General features: G+C 36.1%; 1 protein-coding gene across 1 annotated transcript in view; it reads left to right on the top strand.

Annotated features, from left to right (window-relative positions):
* The first annotated feature begins 20,125 nt into the window (after window positions 1-20,125).
* BMP5 (bone morphogenetic protein 5) overlaps window positions 20,126-25,689 on the top strand; it is a 134,849-nt gene continuing 129,285 nt past the window's right edge. Inside the window, exon 1 of the mRNA XM_043907049.1 lies at window positions 20,126-21,369. Coding sequence (XP_043762984.1) covers window positions 20,880-21,369 — 490 coding nt within the window. The 5' untranslated portion in view covers window positions 20,126-20,879. The remainder of the gene's footprint in view (window positions 21,370-25,689) is intronic.

The following is a 25,689-nucleotide window of genomic DNA, read 5'->3' on the forward strand; positions in this document are numbered from 1 at the left end:
TTATATTAATATACTATAAAATTCTATATAATTGCATATATATATACACACACACACACATAGTATGTGTTTACAGAAACAGTAGAAGACAAAGAGGTAGTAAAAAAGGCACATCAGAAACTTTCCTAAAATACAAAGAGAAGGAGAATCAGTCCCATATAATTCAGCAGAAGAAAAAGTTCATGTTGTAATAATGGGCCAATATTGTTAAATACTATAATTATAGTGTCAAATGCTGTTGAGATCTATCTAAGATATCAAGAATGGAGAAAATCCATGTTTAGTATAATTAAGATGTCAGAGCTGACATGTAAGGAAATAGTTTCAGCTAAGTAGTGGAGACAAAAATCTTAATATCATAGTTGACAAATGCATGGTGATATAACAGTGGGAGTCAGAATAGGAGAGAGATTGAATGATAAGGGATTGGCAGGTGAAAGCAAAGAGTTTGTATATATTGAGACGAATATATATTTGGAAGGGGTATGTATTTGTCCAATGATTGACAATGCTGGTGGTAGAAAAACATCAAAAAGGAATGAGTGGTACAAGATGGTATTGGGCAAAGTAGGATGCAAGTGCAAGTGGAGGAGATGGGAGGGGTTCAAGGCACCTTTTTACAGGATGTGAAAAGAGAAAGAAAATAGATGGAGGCATGCAATCACCTTGGGGTAAACTGAGGATTCATTTCAGGTTTGTGAGAAGTTCGTAAGTTATGATATCAGCTGAAGTTGGGCAAGATGAGTACAGAATTGGAGTGGGATACTGAGGAGACTAGGCTAGTGAGGACCCACTGGGAACACATTAAGCACAGAGTCAGCAGTCTGGTAATAAATGACTTGTGTTGCAGTGATGAGGGCCCAGTTGATAAAGCATGGCTGTGTGAAGGGAAACAGAGTGCAAGCAGTGGGCGTGACCTGAGGAAATAGATCTGTTAGATGGAAATGTTAATTTAAGGAGATGTTCCATTGAGCCATCTGTCTTTGTGCCAGTACCTTATTGTTTTGGGTATTGTAGCTTTGTAATATAGTCTGAAGTCAGGGAGCTTGATTCCTTCAGCCATGGTTGAAAATAGTAAGGAGGTTTCTCAGGAACTTAAAAATAAACCTACCATGTGAGCCAGCAATTCCATTCCTGGGCATATATCTGAATAAAAGGAAAACTCTAATTTGAAAAAATACATGCAACCCAGTGTTTATAGTAGCACTTGCCAAGGTATGGAAGCAACCTAACTATTCATCAATAGATGAATGGATACAGAAGATGTGGTACTTATAAAACAAACTGTTACTCAGCCATAAAGAAGAATGAAATTTTGTCATTTGCACCATCATGGACAAACTATGGTGGGCATTATGCTTCGTGAAATAAGTCAGACAGAGAAAGAGAAATACTGTGTGATATCACTTATACATGGAATCTACAAAATACAACAGACTAGTGAGCAAAACAGAAAAGTATCAGACTCACAGATGTAGAGACAAAACTAGGGGTTTCCAGCGGGGAGAGGGTGAAAAGGACGGGTAACATAGGGGAGGGGTAAAAAGGGTTACTATGGAATGACATGAAATCATATGTGTGAAACTTTTGAAAATTGTAAAACAGTATAGAATTGAAAGAACCTTTCATTCAATTTAAAAAAATGGTAAGGAGATGAGGATAGTGGCCCTGAAGTAAGAGATCTTTTTAACTATGAGTAAGACAACAAAGAGTGAATGGATTGAGAAATACGGTGTAGAAATCAGAAATCAGAGGGAAAAAACAGGAAAAACACAGGATAACAGGCAATAGTATTAGTGGAATGAGAGTAGCTTTGTTGTTTGATGAGTATTTTTCTGTGTTTTTGCTCCTCCAGTGGGCCATATGAAAATGTTATCCTCAGATTCTGTGTGACTCCCAGATATTTAGATTTCACAAACCAATAAAGTTTCAAATTTTACTGATATGAAGTTGCCAGATTTTATATTTTTAAACTTATTTTTAACAAATAGCCTCTAATTAAAATAAATCAAAAATATTTTTAACAAAATTAAAAAAAATCTGCCATATGCTCTCACTGTAATGTGCTAACATAAAAATGCATTTTAATATAAAAAATCAAAAAGGCAAAACCTTAGAATAAGAAAATAAAGTTTCCCTAACAAAGTACACTTTGAAATTATATTAACCCCTGAGCTTAAACATATATGCACATTCGTATGTATCGTATGTATCTATCCATCTTCTGCTCTTATTGTTGTATCAACATTGCTGTAAATTATTTTCTGTTTCATTTGTCACAAAAGCTCACATATCCACCCAGAACCTCAGAATACCTCTTTTCTAGGAAATGTAAATTCCCTTGTAGATAAAATTAATTAAGATGAGGTCATACAGGATTATGGCTTCTAAGATCTGTCTACACAACCAGATCACTCTTTAGGTAGCCTTTGTGGGCTGGTCCATAACACAATTCAACAAACTATTTCTACACCATTTGTGGCCCAAATCTGTCCTATAGAAAATCCTCAAATAGTTTTTGTTTTATTAAATTCTTGGAATAAGAGCCCATCTCAAGTCACACACTCTCCTTCCTTTTTCCATCATTGGAGAAATTAACCAATAGTTTCTTGCCTTTAACATTTCCTAGATGGGAAATGGAAAACTCAACAGTGGCCACAGGACTGGAAAAGGTCAGTTTTCATTCCAATCCCAAAGAAAGGCAATGCCAAAGAATGTTCAAGCTACTGAACAATTGCACTCATTTCACACGCTAGCAAAGTAATGCTCAAAATTCTTCAAGCTAGGCTTCAACAGTATGTGAACCGAGAACTTCCAGATATTCAAGCTGGGTTTAGAAAAGGCAGAGGAATCAGAGATCAATTTGCCAACATCTGTTGGATCACAGAAAAAGCAAGAGAATTCCAGAAGAACATCTACTTCTGTTTCATTGACTCTGCCAAAGCTTTTGACTGTGTGGATCACAACAAACTGTGGAAAGTTCTTCAAGAGATGGGAATACCAGACCACCTTACCTTTCCCCTCCTGAGAAATTGGTATGCAGGTCAAGAAGCAACAGTTAGAACCGGACATGTAACAATGAACTGGTTCCAAACTGGGAAAGGAGTACGTTAAGGCTATATACTGTCACCCTGCTTATTTAACTTACATGCAGAGTATATCATGTGAAATGCTGGGCTGGATGAAGCACAATCTGGAATCAACATTGCCAAGAGAAGTATCAATAACCTCAGATAGGCAGATGATACCACCCTTATGGAAAAAAGCAAAGAGGAATTAGACAGCTTCTTGATGAAAGTGAAAGAGGAGAGTGAAAAAGCTGGCTTAAAACTCTACATTCATAAAATGAAGATCTTGGTATCCAGTCTCATCCCTTCCTAGCAAATAGTTGGGGAAACAGTGACAGACTTTATTTTCTTGGGCTCCAATAATCACTGCAGATAGTGACTGCAGCCATGAAATTGAAAGACTCTTCTTCCTTGGAAGAAAAGCTATGACCAATCTAGACAGCATATTAAAAAGCAGAGAGATTACTTTGCCAACAAAGGTCCATCTAGTCAAAGCTATGGTTTTTCCAGTAGTCATGTATGGATGTGAGAGTTGGATCATAAAGAAAGCTGAGTGCTGAAGAATTGATGCTTTTGAACTGTGGTATTGGAGAAGACTCTTGAGAGTCCCTTGGGCTGCAAGGAGACCAAACCAGTCCATCCTAAAGGAAATCAGTCCTGAATATTCATTGGAAGGACTGATACTGAAGCTGAAACTCCAATACTTTGGCCACCTGATGCAAAGAACTGACTCTTTAGAAAAGACCCTGATGCTGGGAAAGATTGAAGGCAGGAGGAGATGGGGACAACAGAGGATGAGATGGTTGGATGGCATCACTGACTTAACAGACATCAGTTTGAGCAGGCTCTGGGAGATGGTTGAGGTCAGGGAAGCCTGGAGTGCTACCATCCTTGGGGTTGCAAAGAGTCAGACATGACTGACCGACTGAACAACAAGATGGGAGTAACACACCATCTACTGCAACCCCCAGCTTTAAGGAGCACATATCAAGTTCTCTGATGGACTCATTGAATTCAGTTTGATGTTAGAAGCAGACACCATGCCCAGCTCTTCCCTCTGAAAAGCAGGGACCCTCAACACACAACAGTTTTCTCTATCTTTGACCACTGACTACTTTTGGGGTGAAGGACTTTATGGATGATTAACTGTTATTTGTAGACCTCCCTTGAAATATTTTACATTTGATGTCTGATATTTGTCATTTTAAGGTGTTGGTTAAAACTTCCACCTTTTGTCTTTTAACTTGTGATCCATTTTTTAATGTTTGCTTCTTCCTTAGACATATTTTTTCCTAACAAATGTATTCCCAGTATGGACATAAATACCTAACATATGGTACCATAAGATAATAAATACAATATTTATTGAATAAATGAATCAATGTAATTATAGAAGAACTATTTCCCCCCATTACTAAGTTTTGAAACTAAAATTTCATGTGGTATTTTAAGAGGAATATAGAGAGAGATGGACAATATTCTCAACATCAGTATCAGAGAAGTTTTATGCTAAAATAGTTTATTTTACACCTCATGCTTAGATCAAGTTTTCTCAAGAAGTGGATGGATGGCATGCCCATTAGATGACTTTTTTCTAAATTAGCTTGTTCCTTAACTATTTTTAAAAACAAGAAATCAGATTTTGATATTAATTTATTTGATGGATTGATATCTGTAAAGTTGACTGATGGCTGATCCTAATCTTCAGAGCTAGACTCGCAGGTGATAACATTGCACATTCCATTTTTGATGTTGAGTTACTGGTACCAGTACCTTTCCTAAGTTAAAACGACATCTTGCTCATGTAAGTAACTATCCACTGCTACACAACAAATAGCTCCCCAAGTTAGAAGCTTAAAACAAAAGCATTTACTATTTCATAGTTTCTGTGGGTCAGAAATCTGAACCTAGCCTAAATAGATGTCTGTGGCTTGAGATCTCTCAAGATGATGCAGTTAACCTGGTGGTCGTGGCTGTGGTATCCTCTGATGGTTTGATGGTGGTGGATGAGGGGAGAGAGATGCCTCTATGCTCACTCATGTGCCTGCTGGAAACTCCTTACCTCACAGTCCTCCTTACCTCACAGTCCTCCCCATAGGCTGATGGGATGTCCTCTCAACAGGACTGCTGGTGGCTCAAGGGAGAGAGCCAGAGAGGGAGAGAGAGCGCCTGCAATGGAGCTATAGTTTTCTATGATGCTTACTCTTTGGAAGGAAAGTTATGACCAACCTAGACAGCATATTAAAAAGCAGAGACAATACTTTGCCAACAAAGGTCCATCTGGTCAAGGCTATGGTTTTTCCAGTGGTCATGTGTGGATGTGAGAGTTGGACTGCGAAGAAAGCTGAGCACAGAAAAATTGATGCTTTTGAACTGTGGTGACTCTTGAGAGTCCCTTGGACTGCAAGGAGATCCAACCAGTCCATCCTCAAGGAAATCAGTCCTGGATATTCACTGGAAGGACTGATGCTGAAGCTGAAACTCCAATACTTTGGCCACCTGCTGCGAAGAGTTGACTCATTGGAAAAGTTGACTCACTTGATGCTGGGAGGGATTGGGGGCAGGAGGAGAAGGGGACGGCAGAGGATGAGATGGCTGGATGGCATCACCAATTCGATGGGCATGAGTTTGAGTAAACTCCAGGAGATAGTGATGGACAGGGAGGCCTGGCGTGCTGCGATTCATGGGGTCTCAAAGAGTTGGACACGACTGAGTGACTGAACTGAACTGAACTATTGGAAGCAAGATTCCATTACTTCTTTTTTTTTAAATCATAATAATTTTATTATCTATTCAGAGTTTAAAAGTTTCCCAGAAACAAAAGAATATTTTAGATGTGAAATGTTAATTAAAACTATACAAATATATATAACCTTTACCACTAATATAAATTACTCTCTCAATTCTAACATTTTCAAGATAGTGAGCTGAGTCTTTGTACAAAAATACAATATTTTTTTTATTTTATAATGTTGCCTTTGTGTAATGTCCATAAGATGATATCAATAGCATGAGCATTTGTTAAGTTAAAAAGTCATAAAATACATAAAATGTCAGCGATTTGATAACATTACTCTTTAAAAAGAATATCCAGTCTGTAAAATGACAGGCTTAAATAGAGTTGCCCTAATTTCCAAATGTCTATTTTAAATATCAATTTCTTTTACTTATAAAAGCAGGTCAATATGCTCAATCCACATTTTCAGGAAGCAGTTGCACTTGAGCACAAATACAGAAGAAGCTATTTTAGAGACCACCTGTCATATTTAGGAGAACTAATGGCAAAGCTATAATTGTCTTGAAGAATTCAAATTTCTACATTGTAGAGCATGTAAAAATTCTTAACTTCAGTAATTTAAAAAACATTATTTGGCAACTTGCACATAAATTCTTTTCTTATTATTTCAAGCAATATTTGAGAGTACCTCAGTGGTGATAAACAGAGGAGTTATTCCTGAAATCTGCTTATTAATTTTTCATTGAGAAAAAACACCCTAAGTTTATTGAAGAGAAATTTGCCATAATATTTTGCGGAGGTTTCCAACACTTCCTTTTTGCGTGTGTTTCTCACTTTATATTCTGTAGTGCCTTTGGGTAGACTTCCCAGGTAGATCTTCTAGTTCACCACTTTTTCTTTTAGTTGTGTCTGGTTGGTTGTTTAAATCATTCACTGATTTTTTAAAAAATTGGTAATTATTTAAAATCTTTTAATTAAAATTTCCCCCTATATCATCATATTCTTTTTCCACATCCTGCTTTAAAAAAATTATGATTTCTATTTCTTCTGTTATCTCTTTCACCATTTTAAGCATATTTTAAACCAGTCTATTTCAGATGCCTTCACTTCCTCCAGGCTGGCATGGGTGATGCCTCTAGCTATTTTATTTAAGGACTCCTGCTATTGTTAAGATTGTTTGCTTGTGCAGTTTGCAATTTATGATTTTTAAGTTCTCTTCAGTAAAGAGTTCCTTTGTTGGAACACTGTGTACCTTAGGATATGATATTATATACTTATGTTTGTTCAACTTGTTTTGCACTAGTTTTTTTTTTTTTTTTTTCCTAGACTTGAGGATTTTATGTCATCCTTGGAGATTTGGACATGACTGAGTGACTGAACTGAACTTGGAGATTAGTATGGCGAAGTCGTTTGTTTTAACTTTTAAAAGGGAATATTGTTTTCCTATTTAGATCCTCAAGCAAAATCAAATATCCTTGTTATTTTTCCTGTGTTTTTATCCCTCTCCTCTAAAACAAGGAGAAGCCATCACTCGGGGTTTCCCTGATGGCTCAGCTGGTAAAGAATCCACCTGCAATGAGGGAGACTTGAGTTTGATCCCTGGGTTGGGAAGATCCCCTGGAGAAGGGAAAGGCTACCACTACAGTATTCTGGCCTGGAGAATTCCATGGACTGTATAGTCTATTGGATCGCAAAGAGTCAGACACAATGAGCTACTTTCACTTTTCTACCACTCAGGAGTCATTCTTCCATTCTCCTAGCTTTTTATAGGGATCTCAGGTCCTTCATCTAAGCTCACATATATCCAAGGTCATGTTTTTATCCCCAATAGACATTCAATCCATTGCATCTAAGAATGAGGTTTCATTTGGGTGTAATAACCACTTCAACATCTACTGAGTCACTTTACAAAGCTTTTATTTTACGTTTCTTTGTTGCTGGCTCTCAGGGATTTCTCTTTCTTTTCTTTAAACTCAGGAAAGACAGTGTTAGTTGCTCATTCGTTTCTAACTCTTCCCCACCCTGGACTGTAGGGCACCTGGCTCCTCTGTCCATGGAATTCTCCAGGCAAGAATATTGGAGTGGGTAGCCCTTCCCTTCTCCAGGGGAACTTCCCGACCCAAGGATTGAACCTGGGTTTCTTGCATCGCAGGCAGATTCTTTACCATCTGAGTCACCAGGGAACTCATATGTATATTTTAATTATTATTTTGATTATATGTTACATACTGTTTTTCCACTTTTATTACCCAGAGGACTGAAAAAAAATGGTATAATATATTGTTCAACTGGGCTTCCCTTGTGGCTCAGCTGGTACAGAATCCGCCTGCAATGTGAGAGACCTGGGTTCAATCCCTGGGTTTGGACGATCCCCTGGAGAAGGGAAAGGGCACTCACTCCAGTGTTCTGGCCTGGAGAATTCCATGGACTCTGTAGTCCATGGGGTCGCAAAGAGTCGGACATGACTGGATGACTTTCACTTTCATCACTTTCATACTGTTCAACCAGTTCTTTTCTTACTTTAGTTGTTAAGTCTGTCTACTCTTCCATTCTTTATTTTCCTTGTTTTGTCCCCATGCTTAGAAAAACATCATAATTTCAGATCCTGCCCTACATGAAATCTATGTCTCCATGTAGCCCTTCATTTCTTCTCACCCATCAATTTTTCCCTATATGCACCTAGGAACCCACTGTATCATTTCTTTTACCCTATAATTTAAAACTGTATACATAAAACACTTATGGGTGAGAAGACATAAATCCTTCTAGCTGAAAGAAATGCAATTAGTGATTTGGGGAATTTGGGTGTGTCATTTCAAAATCCTGTCCCGGAGAGTAGCGGTGTGGTTTGGTACAAAGAGAAATAAAAGAAATATTCACAACAAAAGTCTCTTTGTGTTTTTCATTATTGGGTCATTACTTGCCATTTTTTACAAAATAAACAGGAAGAATTGTTTCCAGGTTTAAAGTTCAAGAATTTGGGGACAAACTCGCAAAATGGATACTGAAATGCCTAAAAAATAAAGGACCAAAAGAATAAAAATCTAAAGATAGATATTTTCATGCTAACAGAGAGTATTACTATTTCTAAAAGCTGAAAGTATGTCTACATATTTTGACTGAAAAGAACTAGCAGTGAACTCCTGCAACTTTACAATTTATATAACCAAAAGGTGGCAGTGTTCCATTTGGTTTCCTCCTGAGCCTCATTTTTCTAGAGGTATAATTTTTAGATATATTCTGTCTCTAATTTACTTTTAAAACTAACATTAAGCAATATTACTATTATCACATGTGATAGAAGATAATTATGATTGAGAAGAAAAAAAAATTTTTTGACAACTTGAGTTTTAAAGGATTTATCGTATAGAATACTTTAATCTGGACAGCCAAAATAAAAAAGATAGACATTTTAAAGATCAACCTATTGGTTAGTCATATCTCAGATATTTCATTTGTTTTTTGCTTATCTCTTTGGTCTACTCTCTCTTACATGTTGATTGATTGATTTTATAACACTGTGGAAGACTGATTCATTTCCAGGTCTCACAAATTAATGAGGGAAACGGTTTGGCTTTTGTGTTTACAGAAGACAATATGTTTTCATCCCCATGATTAAAAAATTTCTTCAAGAAGCAAATAATAAATATTTATGGCCATTGCCAAATAGGTTGAAAGTATATGCAAATATATTCTTAAGCTATTAATAATACAATGAAAGCAACTACAATAAGCAATTGAAAAAGCTTTCAACCCCAAATCCTAAATCTGCTCCAAAATCTTAAATGAAAGCTTACATGAAGCAAAAATTCTTTTATGAGTGTATCCTGGCAAGAATTGACCTAACAGTCAATTATTATAAACAAAGTCCAGCTTTCTTAATTAAAATACAAAATATTGGCTGTCGTTCTTAGCCTGAAATAAGTTCTGTCTTAAGGAGACTGCAATTATGGTGGCGCCTTCTATTGCCACTGGTGGTCAGAGCCTGTCAGTATTTGTATAAAACCCTCTTTTTTAGAACTTTGCAACAGTGCTGCGGATTGTTACTTCCTTAGCTAAAGTTTGGCATCAAAATTCTAAAACAGAAGTTTAGGAATTTTGTTTTGAGTTTGGTCTGAACACCAGAAAACTTTCATTTTTATTCTCATAAATGTGGGGGGGAAAATAAACTCTTCTATTTATTATGGTTACATTTTTGGACTTGGAGATTTTATCTCTGTTCACCTACTATATATAAAAAATTATAATTGGTTATATTTGGCAAATAATACTGAATATAAATTAATGAAACAGTCATAGTACTTTTCACTTTAAAATGACTTTTAAAGACAGCATTCAGGTAGTTAAATAACAGCTATTTTTAGTTGGTAAACCAAATTAGTTTTTATACCTGATTTTATCAAGATGAGTAAACATTTCTTTTCCAGTTATCTGTGTTAGTGGCAAAGTCCTTTTCAATGACTTGACTTATTCCTTTGAAGCTCATTTACCATCTAACCTAAGAAAAAATTTGTAGGACAGAACAGGTTTGACTAATTTTTATTCCATTTTCTTCTGAGTCCTTATTCAGTTGAAAGAATGCAAGTGATAGTAAAATTGACCCCGGTTTGTCAGTGAGAAGAGGACTGAAAGTCATGAGCTGATTTTTTTCATGTTGTTTTTATATTACAATTGTTTTTTTTTTTTTTTTCCACAGAGTGTTTCTCTAGGTATTTATGCAATTTAAAAAAGTAAAACTGTCTTTCCAACACAAGAACACTACTGTTAAAAGCATGTGTTTCTAGATTCTTTTGTTATAGCTCATTTGTCGCCCTTGACTAGTGATGGTACAGGTCACACTGGCACAAGAAAACGTCCTTTAGGAGATAAGCGTTGGACCTTTTGTGTATTCAACTGCGGGATAAACTTTGTTGTGATGCTTTGTCAATGTGAAACACTTGTGGACCAGTCACAACATGGCCTATCGTTGGATTGCAGCTACATGGGTCAGGTAATTAGATGTGTAAATACTTACTGATTGAACAGTCACTGTTGTTTGCCTATAGATATATGCTTAGTAAACATTTTTGAAACAGATGCATGAACATTCATTCTATTGGGTATTTATGTGCCAAATGCTGTGTACAGGCTTGGAGAAGGTGGTATGGGTTGGGGCTCTCATGAGACATGAGAAGAAAGTCCTGTCCTCCAGGAACTGGTCACTAAGCAGTGAAATCTAATGGTAATTGGCATTTATCATTTATTATGTGCTAGGCCCTATGCCAAGTCTTTTTATACTTATATACTCATTTAATCCTTATAAAATCCTGTGTGGGAGGAAATTTGACGAACCCCATTTTACAGATCTGGATACTGAGACAAAGTCTGGTTACACAGCTAGGAAATAGTGGAGCTGGGAATCAAATTCAGTTTGGTTTCTGAGGCTGGGCTCTTAATCACTGTTTTATCTTGCCTTTCGAATGATAACAAGACACAGATTAATTCTTTCCCAAAATGTGCTGTTTGCAGACCAGTCCTAGGATGTGTTTTGCAAAATAGTAATCAGCTCCTTAGAAAAATGGTAATATTTGCTTGGAAAATACTATAACTCCTCTTCATCACCAGCACTATTAAAATATCTTTGCTTATTGTATTGCTAAATGCTTTGGGTCCTCTCTCTGTAAAGGTGTGATAATTGTCAGTTCATTCTCAATGACAGAATTCTGAGTAGTAAATGTAGTGTCTTTTTTTTTTTAAGGTGAAATAACTGAGGAACTTCCCTGGTGATCCAGTGATTAAGACTGAGCTTCTAGGTCACAGGCTCCATCCCTGGTTGAGGAACTAAGGTCCACATGCCAAGTGGCACAGCCAAAAAAATTTTTTTAAGTTAAAAAAAAAAAAAAGATGAAGTAACTGAAGCAGGGATGTTAACTGAGCTTTCTTACCTGGAACAAAGTGGGTGTCACAGAGACCTCTGCTTGAATTAATTCTCCTGATTCAAAGCGCGGTGGTCTGGGGGAGTGTACCTCGAACCTCTCTCCAGTCTTCCATCCACAGCCCTCTGTCCAAGTCCTTGGTTATGTGTTGCTAATCTGAGTCAAAGCTGAGCATGCTAACTCTTCCCATCTTTTCACTCACCAATTCCATTAACACAAGCAGAAAACCTCAAGGTAGATGTGCATTTTACATTTTCTTTCTTGCCCAGTGAAGGAGCAGTTAGCCAATCAAAGCTCTTTTTTTTTTTTTTTTTTTGCCACTGCCCTGGGATACTAAACAACCAGAGTGGAGAATGATCAAAGGAAGAGGGAAAAGAGGATATCACCAAGGAGAGAGAGACTTCATGCACTTTGAGATGTTAGGAGATTGTGGATATAGGCAACCGTAAAATTCCTGGCTTTGCCTATCTTTGTCTGTTTGTGAACATCACAATCTTTGTTGAGGGAATGATCTTTCTATAATAATTCTTAAGTGTTTTTCTCCCCACCCAGTGATTCAGTAGGAATACAAACATTGTCTCCATTTATCAGTGTACATCAACCAGTGGAAAAGCTTACAGACGGAATTCTTTTGGGCTATGTGGCCATGATGAGTTATAAAATACGTCAACCTTTATGAACCGTTTATTCATGTAGTCTCTTCTTTTAATGGACTCAGTCTTACCCATGGTAAGGTTGTTGTTTTTTTTTCCCCCCATTTCAACAGAGGAAGAAATTTAGATTCCAAAAAGTGACTCCTTCCTGTTTATTCTCTAATTGGATGATTCCCATATGACCTTCCCAAGATCATTCAGACAGTTAAAGTGGCAAAACCAAGATCTAAATCTAGGTTCCTGGCTGACATTCTCTGAGCATGAGTTAAGTGACAAAATATAGTGGATCCCTAGGAAAACATTCAAGCATCCATTCAAGATGACATTTGGAAAGTTGCCAAGAAAATAGCATACAGATTACGGGCAGTGTGTTTTAAGCTCATGCCCTGCAGTTATTGATTTTAAACTTATAAGTGGTTCCAAATAATTCACTACTTTGTTTTGGTAGAGGGATTATGTCAACAAATTCCCATACAATCAAACATCCATTAACATCTATAGATTTGGGAGAAAAAAGCTCAGGGTGACTGAACTACTCCAGACTTCCAAGGAAATAACTTTTGCAACCTAGAAAACACTTGAAAAGCTTAAGGAGTCCTGAATGCTGCATTTAAGCAACTCTGTTTAAGGAAGGGATCTTATCAGATTGATCTCTTCCTAGTGAGTCTTTCACTGATTCAGGAAACATGTTTGAAAATTTATGTAAATGAGCTTTATATCTACATATAAGGGATTCTTGGATTATGTTAGAAATTATATATGCTCTGGCTTAACTTTATTTCCTTAAAATAATTGGAACATATAATTGATAAGCATTATATCTAGATAATTTTATAGTAAAGTATTAAGAGACATTTTAAAAGATAATATTAAATTATATTGCATGTATAATCAAAGCCTCCTATTAAAAAACATGTATCTCATGTCAGAATATATATAGACATTGAGACTAAGAAATTAGTCCATTATGTGAGGTATGGACTGGCAGTGACGTATAATTTCTGTAGCTATTTAGATTATTTTCTTGTATTTTCACTGTAATACTGAATACACATTCAAAATCATAATAATTATTATTCTTTTTAACATATTAGCCAGGAATAATAGAAATTTGTGAATGTAAAGTATTTGTATCTGCATCTGAAAACACCGATGTGATGTTGGATTGACAGGCTAGAAAATTTGCTTCTGGTTCTCCTAAAGCAGCCTAAAAGTAAAATGAGTTTGTCTGATGGGAAGAATATTATTATACCACTATTTGATGTTATCACCGTCTTGCTAATGAACATGCAGTGATGGAAAATGCAACTCTTCTAGAGGGAAGAAAGAAGTGGAGATTAGGAAGGGGGGAGCAGGATTACCCTGCAGGAAGAGAGAGGTGGTGAAAGGTGAGAGATAAAGGAAGCAGCCACACACTTGAAAGAGAGTTCTAGATAAGGAAACCAGGCAGGATAAGGGTTTAAAAATGGAGGCACTGAGATAAAGAGTTTATTGTAAAATGGAAGAACAAAAGATATCAAGAGAATGCAAGGGTGACAAAGAAAAAAATCAATAGCTTTTAAATATAGAAAGTATCTGGGAAAAAAGACGACAGAAGCCCCAGGGCCAGAGGGAGCTTCAGAAATGCCTGTCCTGCTCGAGGAACGCCAGGGCCTTCTCACGCAGGCGCAGAAGGCGCACAGCTCTCCAACACCAACAAGGCACATTCAGAACTGAACCTACTGGGGACAGGCGTGAGGGGCATCCGCTATGGGATTTAAGATGACTTTTTTTTTTCAGTTGAATTTTAAAGAATTACATAATGAAGCAGGCCTTGCGATTCACCTTGCATTATAATACAAGAAGGAACTGGAAATGCGAGCAAAGAGGAAGGTGTGATAAACAAACACCATTTTGAAAGATATATTCTTTCTGTCTGTGTGTCTAAGAAATTGCATTTTAAGCTCAGCATTCAAGTATAAATATTTAAGGAAATCATTCTAGAAACAACTAACCTCCAAATTTGGAAAGATTGGAGACTATGTGTTCATTGCTATAGCGGATGTTGAATAAATTGTATTTAGTATATAAACAAGTGCAAACGTTTTTCTGGACGCAAGCATTGTGTATTTCCGTAAGCAATTTATTGCTTACCTGGGAATCTTAGCAGCAATCAAGGAAAAATCATAAGCCTTGTTCTAATTTGGACACTCTATTATGATACTGAAACATCCTCATGTGTGTAATGGGTTGGAAGTTGCCAAGACTATTTGTTAGGGGTGCTTAAGTTTGGCTGCTTATTCATCAGTATTAAAAAAAATACTAGTGCCTCCTTAAGAGATATGATTTAGTTGGTCTTCTGGCCTAGTCATACTAATGACTAGTGACCCAGTCATTAGTATTTTTTTTTTCTTTTTTAAATTGAGGCATAATTGACGTACATTATATTAGCTTCAGATATACAACATGATTCAACATTTGTGTATATTGCAAAATGATCATTAAAGTCTAGTCTACTCCCTTAACAACATTGGTAGTATTTGTCCAAAGTTGTCTCTGCTCCCCATTTCTGATTATGTAACCTGGCTTGAGAGCCTTTGCATTACAGGGTTAGTGTTATACACTTACAACTTGAATATTAATCATTTTTTCCGTTCTCCTCATTATTAGTTATATTTCCTCGTCATATGATGTCTTAGGGAAGACTTTGTGTCCTCTCATGATGCACAATAGGAATGGGTCTTGGGTGACATATAAACAGGCTTTTTGCTGTTGTTGCTGTTGGACAGTTTTTGTGATATAACTGGGGCTAATTTGTGAGGCTCTAGATTTATCCTGCAGCTTTACCCTAAAGCTACTGATGAGGGTGCTATGAAATAGTGTCTACGTCCTCAAAAAAGACAATATGGAAAAGCAGGACTGTTTAGGCTTCCCAGCTGGTGCTAGTGGTTAAGAACCTGCCTGCCAATGCAGAAGATGTACGAAATAGGGGTTCGATCCCTGAGTCGGGAGATCCCCCGGGGAAAGCACGGCAGCCCACTCCAGTGTTCATGCCTAGAGAATCCCGTGGCCAGAGGAGCCTGGCAGGCTACAGTCCATAGGGTCACCCTATGGAAGTGACTTAGCACACACACAGGGCTATTTCATTAAAGCACTACTGATAGTGTAAGTATGGTATCAAGGCACATTTGCATTAGGTAAAGTAATTTAAAAATTTCCTTTGAATTGTCTCATTTTGAATGTATCGATGGGAAGAACATTTATAGGTTATATCTTCCACTGAGGACTGAAGCACCATTTGTGGGAATTATAGGGATACATTGACAGTCATGCCTTTCATTCATTCATCCGTGAGACTCCTGCAAATTTTGAATTGGTTAGTATGTTGGTGAGATACTTCTAGAGTCTTCCACCTGCTAAAGTGTGAAGGATGGAAAACATGGGTTGAACGACTTTGACTTTTAGACACCCCAACCTGCTTTATGAAATGCCTCTTCCACCCTCCAGGTGGGTTCAGACTTCACTTCCTCCCAGGGTGTGTCTCAACTCTCTACGCCCACTTGAGTCTTGGCAGGTTGTGGTGTTACCTGCTAATGTCTGTTAAACAAAAAGTGGTCCCTTTCAGGGCTTCTTGTAATCTGTGTCATAAAACAGCATCCAAACTCAAAACAAATAAGCCATTACAAGCCAAAGGCATGAGGTATTCATGGACAGGAACAGAAGTTGCTCTTTTGGGTGAAGGGCCACTTTAATTCAATGGGCACTCACCTCATCAGAGCTCCCTGTGATGATAGACCAAGATATTTTGCAAGTGCTAACACAATTCATTGTTGTTTAGTCGCTAAGTCACATCTGACTCTTTTGCGATCCCATGGACTGTAGCCCGCCAGGTTCCTCTGTCCATGGGATTCTCCAGGCAAGAATACTGGAGTGGGTTGCCATGCCCTTCTCCAGGCAATCTTCCTGACCCAGGGAATAAACTTGTGTCTGCTGTATTGGCAGGCAGATTCTTTACCAGGGAAGCCCTAATGTGACTCATTATATGATGCTTTTTGATGTTTGCACTCTGATTCTTTGCTGTGGGATGAGGCCTGTCATAGGCTAGTTTCCTTGCAAAAGGAGCCTTTGGTACTGTAGGTGAGTCTTCCTATTGAGAGACAGAGGAGTTTGTCGATGAGTATGTCTATGCTGCAGCAGCAGCAGCATGTCTATGAATCCTTACAATTTATAATGCTTCCAGACAATACTGCCCTTTAAAAAAATTCCTGAAGTATTGTTCATCTTTGTTGAAAACTCAATTGTTCAACAAATATTAATTGAGCTGCTAATATGTACTGTTTAACAGTGATGAACAAAAATTCAGCACCTGCTTTTATGGTGCTTGTATTCTAGCTAAACTCTCAAGCAAAAAGTGAAATTATCTTTTGAGTAACAATAACATTTAAATAATAATTTTATGCCCTTAAATCAACTGAATCTATAAAATGTGATTGTAAGCTTTTTGAGGACAAGTATATTGTTTGATTTGTTTTTACTGTATATGCAAAACAGATAATGCATAATAGTCATATATAGGCATTCAATAAATGCTTGCTGGATTAATTATTCCAAATGTTCAGTCGTTGTGAATGAGTTTTTAAAATTATGAAACGTGCTCTATAAATGAAATTATTCTTTCATGGTTAACTAAATAACAGCTTAATGCCCAACCTACCTATTTAAATAATCTGTCAATTTGGATGACAGATAAATCCTCTGCCTTAGTAATTTGACTTATCAATGTCTTGGGGTCAGTTAATTGGAGTCTGTTTGTCAGATGAATCCTTAGATCAGTATTTCATTAACAGTGTTTCCTTTCTAATGATTAAATGTTGGTTCATTCTTCCTTAAGTTACTTCCAGACTACCTACTCTCATGAAATAAAATAAAACAATCTTAGGAACATGGACTAATACCAAAGGGTATTGATGTATCTTTTGTTTGCTTAAAAATATTCAATAATATCACCATTCATTAAAAATAATACCAACTTAAAGTTTCAAATGTTTTGGGTCACTATCTTTTATTATTCACATCCAGTATTTCTTTAACAACTATTAACCGGGCAGAAGGTGAAGGCTATATCCACAGTTACCATCGCTTTTGGGTTATCGCAGGCATGTCCAAGTCAGATGGAATGAAACAGAAAGACCTTTCCATAACCACACAGATTTATAGATACTGCAACCTTCTTTTGAAAGGCTGGGGAAAATGGATCTGTCTACTGAATGTTGTCAGTTTGCATATCCGTGGACTAAATGTGTCCAGTTTTTGTGAGGGGTAGAGAAAAATGAATAGGAGGAAAGAGTGCGGAAGGACTTCTTCCATGTATTCAATCATCTCTGTTTCCAACCAGAAGGACGCTTATATTAGCATATACCCCAGGCAAAGACTACGCTGTGAGAGGTGGGTTTTTACGAAGGCCCCTCTTGGAATGTGCTTATCTTTAGGAACAATTCTTGTGATGCCGTGGCTGTTTCTCCTGTCCCAACTTCTTCCATACTGAATATATTTCTTTGGTCTGTTCAATGACTTATGCAACTTTTAAATATATGCTCTGAAATTTGGAACATTTATACGTTGCCATTGCAAAATGCTTAACTTCTAAATTGCCCTCACGTACATACACACCCACCCGGAAATCCCAATGATGTGGCATGACACCTTTACTTTTAAGTCGAAACAAATTTAGCTTTTCGCTTGGTGGTTAGCATTTCCCCTCTCTTTCTGGCAGTTTTTTTTTTTTCTTCTTTATTTTCTTTCCCTCTTTACACATGTTGATCCTTTTGAAAATGAATGTTTGCCAAATCTAGTCTGAGTTGGAAGGGAGGTGGGGAAGAGTGGATATGAAAAGTTCTGACTAAGAACGCTAGCAACTGATTTCTAGTCTAGAGGTGGGCTCTGTGCCTGGTGAAGCAATTAAACTACAATTACACTGACTGATATTATAAATCAGACTTTGGGAAAATGAGTTTGGGGACTGGTGACACCTAGACTCATTTTTATTTTTCACTTGCATCTTAGGGAGAAAAACTCAGCACTTGTGGAAGATAAGAGTTGTTTCTTCCTCTAGGGTAGCCAGTTTTCACTTGTAACTCTAAGCTGTGCTTTAGAGACATGAAGCAAATTCATAACCTTGACCATCTCTTCTAAAATGTAAAGAGAAAAACTGCAGTATCTTTTATCTGGGGGCATATTAAAGAAATGCAGAGGAGAAGGTTTTTATCTCCAAGTAATTGATTTGAATCCTCACCACTGGCCAAAAATTTCTTAGTTTGTTTTGGATGTGAAATCCACAGTTTCAAGTTTAGTGGTTTCAGTCACTTCTTACTGAAATGATATTCTTTAATTCACTTTCAAGCGGCACTACTGCTATTCATGGGATAGCTATGTTATAGAAGTGTATCATGTATGTCAGTATTTGGGTCTGCTCCTGTGGCATGCTACTTGGCTGTTAATAAAGTATTTTCAGTAGGGCAAATATTCAACAGCATCATCAAGTTTGAATGCAATAAGTTTGTATCAGAAAAATGATGCAGACAATCAGATTCCACAAGTCCTTTTGGTATCTTGCCTTCACCAATAAATTGTAGATTTATGAGAAATATGACTTTGCTTTAAAGTTGATTTAAACCCTCAGAGGAAATATTTAAAAAGAAATTAAATAGGAAACCAGGCACCTCTAGGTAAAGGAAAAACATTAAAATTTCATAATAGTTTGAGAATTTGTTTGATAAATCTACACTGGTATCAGAATATTCTCCCAGACAATGAAGGCACTGTGAGCCCTAAGGTTAAGGGAAAATTATAGCTGCGCAGAAACATTGTAGACTTCCAAATTTTAAAGGCATTAAACATTAAGGATAAACACGCACTTTGCTCATTTCCCCAGATGAAGTGTGGCGTGTTAGAAAGGTGTGCACTTTCCCCATTGTACCCATCACATTTTGAAAATGCAAATCTGCAAGTAGTCAGAAAGAATATCTGACTTCTGTTTATTTGCATGGGTTAAGGCAAATCAAAATACTGAGTACAACATATGGGGAATATCTAATTTGTAAATCTGCTTATATTTCAACTGAAATGACTTGAAGGTTAAGAATCATGACACCATATCTTAGGCTATTTGCATTTCAAATGTGCTGCATTAACTAGAGAAGTATGAATATACTTTGCTGCTTAAAATCTTAATATTCAAAGATCACTAAAGCCAGGCTCTCTCATCACCATTATTGAATTATTATAACTATGGCTTTGGGAACTAGAATATATTTACTGATGATGAATTCTCTACTGTATTTTATTCTGAAAAGATCTGGCTGTCATTAACAAACAACAAATTAACCTTCATTTATGAAACTTCCTTTTCTTTTGTAAGAAGTAAACTTAAACAACTTGTAAAAACTAGAAACAACCTCAAATATAGGATAGAGACATCTCATGTTAATTCAGCCACAACCTGAGACTCAATATAGAAATGTACTAAATGTGTACTACTAGAAAAAAAGATCTGAAAGGGTCCTCTATAAAACTGGTGACCAAATTTTCAGTCTGCTGCTTGAAAACTGGCTTTCCCCCACTAGAACTTACATGCCCCATGCACCCCTGTGCTGTATGAGATGCGTGTCTATGAAATTGTGAAAATGGAGGCTTTTCTGGTAGCAAAGGGGTTAAGTTCTTTTTGCTTTACCAGTTTCAAATTACAATGAGAAGCCTCTTCTTTCCCAGCAGGGTTGTGCTTACATTACTCTTTAGATCTCCCTTGAAGAGGGCTGGTATATTTGTGTCTGCTGGAGGTGGAATTAACACTAAGAAGGAGAAAGAGAGTGAAGGGACTTACAGGAAGGTTTGCAAGTAAATTCAGGAAAACACATTGACTTGAATAGTACAACCTTGAGTCTTGTTTTACACTAAGACGACACAAAAGATGTTAAAGTTATCACCAAGCTGCCGGACAAATATATATTCCAACACCAAGGTGCAGATCAGCATAGATCTGTGATTCAGAAATCAGGATTTATCTTGGAAAGAGCTCAAGGGTTGAGAAGAACTCAAGAGCAAGTGAAGATCACTGTGGGAACTACAGTTTATTAGAAGATCAACTTTCGTTCATTCCAATACCAAAGGCCTGATTATCATATATTGATATAGGAATGCATAGGTCATCTGATCAAATAATATTAGCCGCCTTCTGCTCCATCCATGCAGCAAAAGCTCTTAACAACTGTGGATAATTGGAAATTCGAGTTTCAGCTTTCTTAGAAATAACTACTCTTGACATATTTCAAAATACTGAAAATAGAGCAGGAAAATCAGTGAGGATGTGTGTTCAGAAATGTCACTCTCACTTCAGAAATGAAGAATAGGTAAACTTGTTTTTCAGCTACTGGGAAAATATACCTCCTAAGAACTTAGAATTTTTTTTTTTTTTCTTTCTGGTAAGAGGACAAGAAGGACTAAAAATATCAACTTTTGCTTTTGGACAAAAATGCATCTGACTGTATTTTTACTTAGGGGTGTTGTGGGTTTCCTCTGGAGCTGCTGGGTTCTAGTGGGTTCTGCGAAAGGAAGTTTGGGAGACAATCATGTTCACTCCAGTTTTATTTATAGAAGACTACGGAACCACGAAAGACGGGAAATACAGAGGGAAATTCTCTCTATCTTGGGTTTGCCTCACAGACCCAGACCATTTTCACCTGGAAAACAAGCTTCCTCTGCACCTCTTTTTATGCTGGACCTGTACAACGCCATGGCCAGTGAGGAGAACCCCGAGGAGTTGGAGTACTCCGCGAGGGCGCCCCTGGCAGCAGACTCCCGGGGAGCCAGGAAGGGCTCCCCAGCCTCTCCCAATGGGTACCCTCGCCGCATCCAGCTGTCTCGAGCGTCTCCCCTGACCACCCAGAGTCCTCCGCTAGCCAGCCTACATGATGCCAACTTTCTGAATGATGCTGACATGGTCATGAGCTTTGTCAATTTAGGTATGTTGTTCATTTATTTGTTAATCTATGTTATTGCAAAGTGGACGTTTTCCTAATGGCTAAGTAGCTGCTTGGTAGGTGGTCATGTTTATGTAAAGTCATTTTCTATAACTCTCCTCTCCAGCTTCTGTTTCCTTTTTTTCATTGATGTAATATAAGATTTTGCCTTAGGCAACAGAGTCATATGTACATATATATATATTATTTTAATATAAATAGTTAAAATTAAACATGTGGTTTGGGTAGATTTGGGTCTTCTCACATCTTGTTAAAATTTCAATTTTGTTTAAATGTATGAATAAACAGGCAATAGTCTAAAGAATTTATGAGGACAGCTAATCTATGGGTCAAATAATAATAATAATGCAGGTATTTACAGATGAAAAGGTAAAAGTGACATTCTGAACCTTTTTTTTTGGTTAATAATTTAAAAAGCATATAAATGTAACTTAAATGCCACTTAAGAACTCTAATTTCAGGGCAGAAACTACTGCGAAAATATTGATGTGAAACTAATTAAGATCAAATAATATTGTAAAGGATTACTATCAGAGACTGTCAGGGACAGATTCTGAAATTCTGTGAAAAATATTTTGGAAAAGAATTTTCAATCTAACATTTTTTTACTAGAATGATTAAAATACATCATACTTACTTGATTTTTTTTCAGAGGCAAGAGAAATGTAAAACATGCTATGATAGTCTTTACCTATATAAAACTTTCCTTGTCATTTAAGATAAAAATATTTCAATCAGAAATTATTTAATTAACAAAATTCTTAGAAAGTAATTTTTAAAATTATGTTCTACTGAGTGCTGATACTGACAATACCAAAAAATTGATCTTGACAATATCAAATGATAAATTAATGCCTTGTTTTCATCTTGCAATATTATTAAAGAGTCTTCATTTTAAAATGATTTTACAAGGGCTGTGATTTTCCTTAAATTTTTTGGTAGCCACTGAAGGTAAAAGTTTGCTATCTTTAGACACTAAAAAAAGAAACTAAATAGAATCAACAAGTGTAATCGATTCTTAATGTTAGAGTTTTTAAAACTTTGTTTTAAAGTGCAATCTGCTTGGAGTTAAAATTGACGTGTTCTATTAGACACTTAATTAAAAACTTCCTCATTTATCAAAAAAATATTCTTTGAAAAGTCAGATAGCAACAAATCTTAATGACACATGAAGCTTTTATAGTATGTGTTGCTTAATATGCCCTGTTCATTTGCTCTGAGCAATCCTAGTAGGAAGGATAAGGTGCCTGATAAATCATATGTTTCACGTTATAAGAGACAAAGCTCTCATTATAAGCTGTAGTAAGTCATTGGTGGTTGCCTTAATCAAGTGTCCTGGGGGCCCTTTCTTCTCTATGTAATTAACAGGTTCCATTTGGAACTTTTAAGCCATCAAAATATGTCTTAATTCTAAATTAGTTTGATTGCTTTTTCCTCGTAGGAGTGACATGCAAATATGACTCATGGTATATTTGACTTTGTAGCAATTTCTCAAGATTATTCAATAACTTAACTTTCTTTTTAATATTTCTATAGATAAAGTCCAATCTGGCATGATTTAAACATTCATAAATCACTGAAAAAGCAGTGATTGTTTTATTGATTTATAAAACAATAGCTAAGTCTTGAATCTGTCCTAGTAATATATTATATTACAACTGAATACTTTGATCATTCACAGGAGAAGTGTATTTGTTTTTTCAGAAAGGAATGAAATACTATTTTTGAACCCTTGCTCCATTGCTTTTTATAAATTTACATAGAATAAGAAAGCCAACAATAACAATAAACAGTTATATTCAGGGACTTCTAGGACCATTTTTATCATTAAAGCATATTTACATTTTTAGATCAATAAAGTTTTCATTACTTGGATTATAATTACAGAGCAGTAAATTAATTATACTATGAAATAAAAGTATTAATTTTACACTAAAGAGACAATACTGGGTATGAGCTTCAGAAAATGTTTATTTATTTATTTATTCATATCATGCTTAACTTGCTGATAGTGATTTCTCTTCAATAATAAACTGTGTTGCTTTTTCTTTAAAAAATCCAAACTAAATGTCTCACATGAAATTATTGACTAATTAATTGTGATACTAAGTGAGTTTTTCCTAGGAGTCTCTGAGGAAAAGTAAACCACAATTTTATTTTATTCTCTTTAGACCATGCCTTCTAATACAGCCAAAGCTTGCAGCCAATCACTACTTAGTAAAAAGCTTTGACTCCTGTATTTCTTCCGTAATAAAATAGGTCAAAGCATACTTATAAAAGGTAAAAGTGTAATATCATTATTAGCTGTGCTAAGAATTTCAGTGTTTCTTACGGTAACATTAATTAACAAAGACTCAAGAGGATTTTATTTTTTTAGTGTCTTTAAAGATATGTACAGAGTGGAGACTGAGGGCAAACGATCAAATTAGCAAGAGGCAAGGGATTTGTATTGAGGAAGCCACCTGATATTTAAATATGTGAAAAGAATCTGTTGACATTTCCCATTATAAGTTGAATTATATAAAAAGGATCTAGTAGCATCCTTGTTATTCATGCCTGCCTGGGTCATTTTCAAGTTACATAATGGATTTTCTACAATTATCTTGTCATTCAGAAACACAGTTTTTTTTTCCAACATAAGTTTAACTCCCCAAGAACAATTAAATTTAATTCAAACTGTGATTAACTTTATGTCCATAAGCAGAAAACAGATTGGAATTTACTAGAAGAAAAAATAAAATGTGAATAAATTGCCTCAAAGCCAATGTAAAAACTAAATATGAAATTAAACACATTATTCTATTCTGACCTTTAAATTATTTTTTGTGATTTGTTCACTTTGAAGAAACAAATATTAGTTGTTAATTGTGTGAAAAGAAATTTTCCGCCTAAATTTATTCATTATTCTTAGGCCAACTTTTGTCAGTCTCCTAGTCAACAGCTTTTACAGATTGATTTCTCTCTTTTGTCCTTGAAATTATTTAATATCAGTGGAATTTTGCTTATTCAATTCCACAGTATTTTGTCAGTAACAAAAACATCATTCTGGTAATTTTTTTTTAACTATTGCTTTTTCAAAAATGTTAAGGATTAGTTTATATATCAAATATCTTTGCAAATGAAAGGAATAATTAGGTAGCTTGTTTGCAATATTTAAGTATATCTCTGTTTACATAAAGATAAACAAATAGTATATTTCTAAGACCTTTTAGTTAGAAACGAACTTTACTTGATTACTTGATTACTTGGTTACTTGGTTACTGTATAATTAAAATGATGTAACATTTGTAGCTATTTCAGAGGAAAGTACAGAAAACAGCAAACACAGGAAATTCACTTTTATATTACTCTTTGTCTACATGTAGTTCCCTGATAAAGAACTTTAGGTTTATTAATGGGCTTTGACCAGTTGGCTTGGAGTCAGATTCCTAGGTACAATTCAAGAATATAAACTCATTCTCATGCAAAAAAGTATGAAAATGTGGTGCTTACATGTTTTTTTTTTTTGTATTTTATAACAACATGTTTAGCATGTTAAGGTATGAAATAGAAAAACAGTTTCACAATTTTAAATGAAAGCCTTCTCCTTTACTCTCCCCAATCATTAAACTCTCCCCAATCATTAAACTCTCCTGGTACTGGAAGAAAAAAAATGTGCTCATACTCTCAGTTGACAGATTTGAAAGACATCATTGATATTTATTGTTGGTTTTGGCTGACTCAAGTGCCCAGTGGAGAGGAATTTATACACAGATCTACCTAAAGAAGCCTATCTATGTAGTCCCTCCAACAGGGTTATTAACACTTGTGTAACATAAACACACCTATAAACACACGCAAGATTTTTTTTTTTTTTTTTGAGGAAGGGGGGATGGGAGGAAAAAATATCTAAAACCATTATAGTACATATTCACAGATTATGCCTGGAATAACAAACGTTAATATTGGGTGAAATAGTCATCCCCGCCCCCCCCCCCCCCCCCCACACACACACACTTTTCACTTTTGAAAAGAAGTTGCTGAGGGTGGAGGCCTTTATCTTTCTTCTCTGTGAACTCTTGGCATTCTTAACCAAGCCCTGGGCGGGGTGGCGGGGAGAACCTTGTTCTTCTCTAATGCTATGTCCTTGCTGATGGACGGCATGGCTGCAGAGATAATTATAACCATAGTTTAATTAGAAGTGTTTTGCAGGTTTGAATGGTCACTCACAAATTGCTAGTTTTAGAAGTTTGATCAGGAGTCACGGCTGGAGAGAAGGTATTGACAGATGACACGCTCTGGAAGGGCTTGGGGCGGCTCACC

This window comes from Cervus elaphus, chromosome 7 (assembly GCF_910594005.1).
Source record: "Cervus elaphus chromosome 7, mCerEla1.1, whole genome shotgun sequence".
Lineage (NCBI taxonomy): Eukaryota > Metazoa > Chordata > Mammalia > Artiodactyla > Cervidae > Cervus > Cervus elaphus.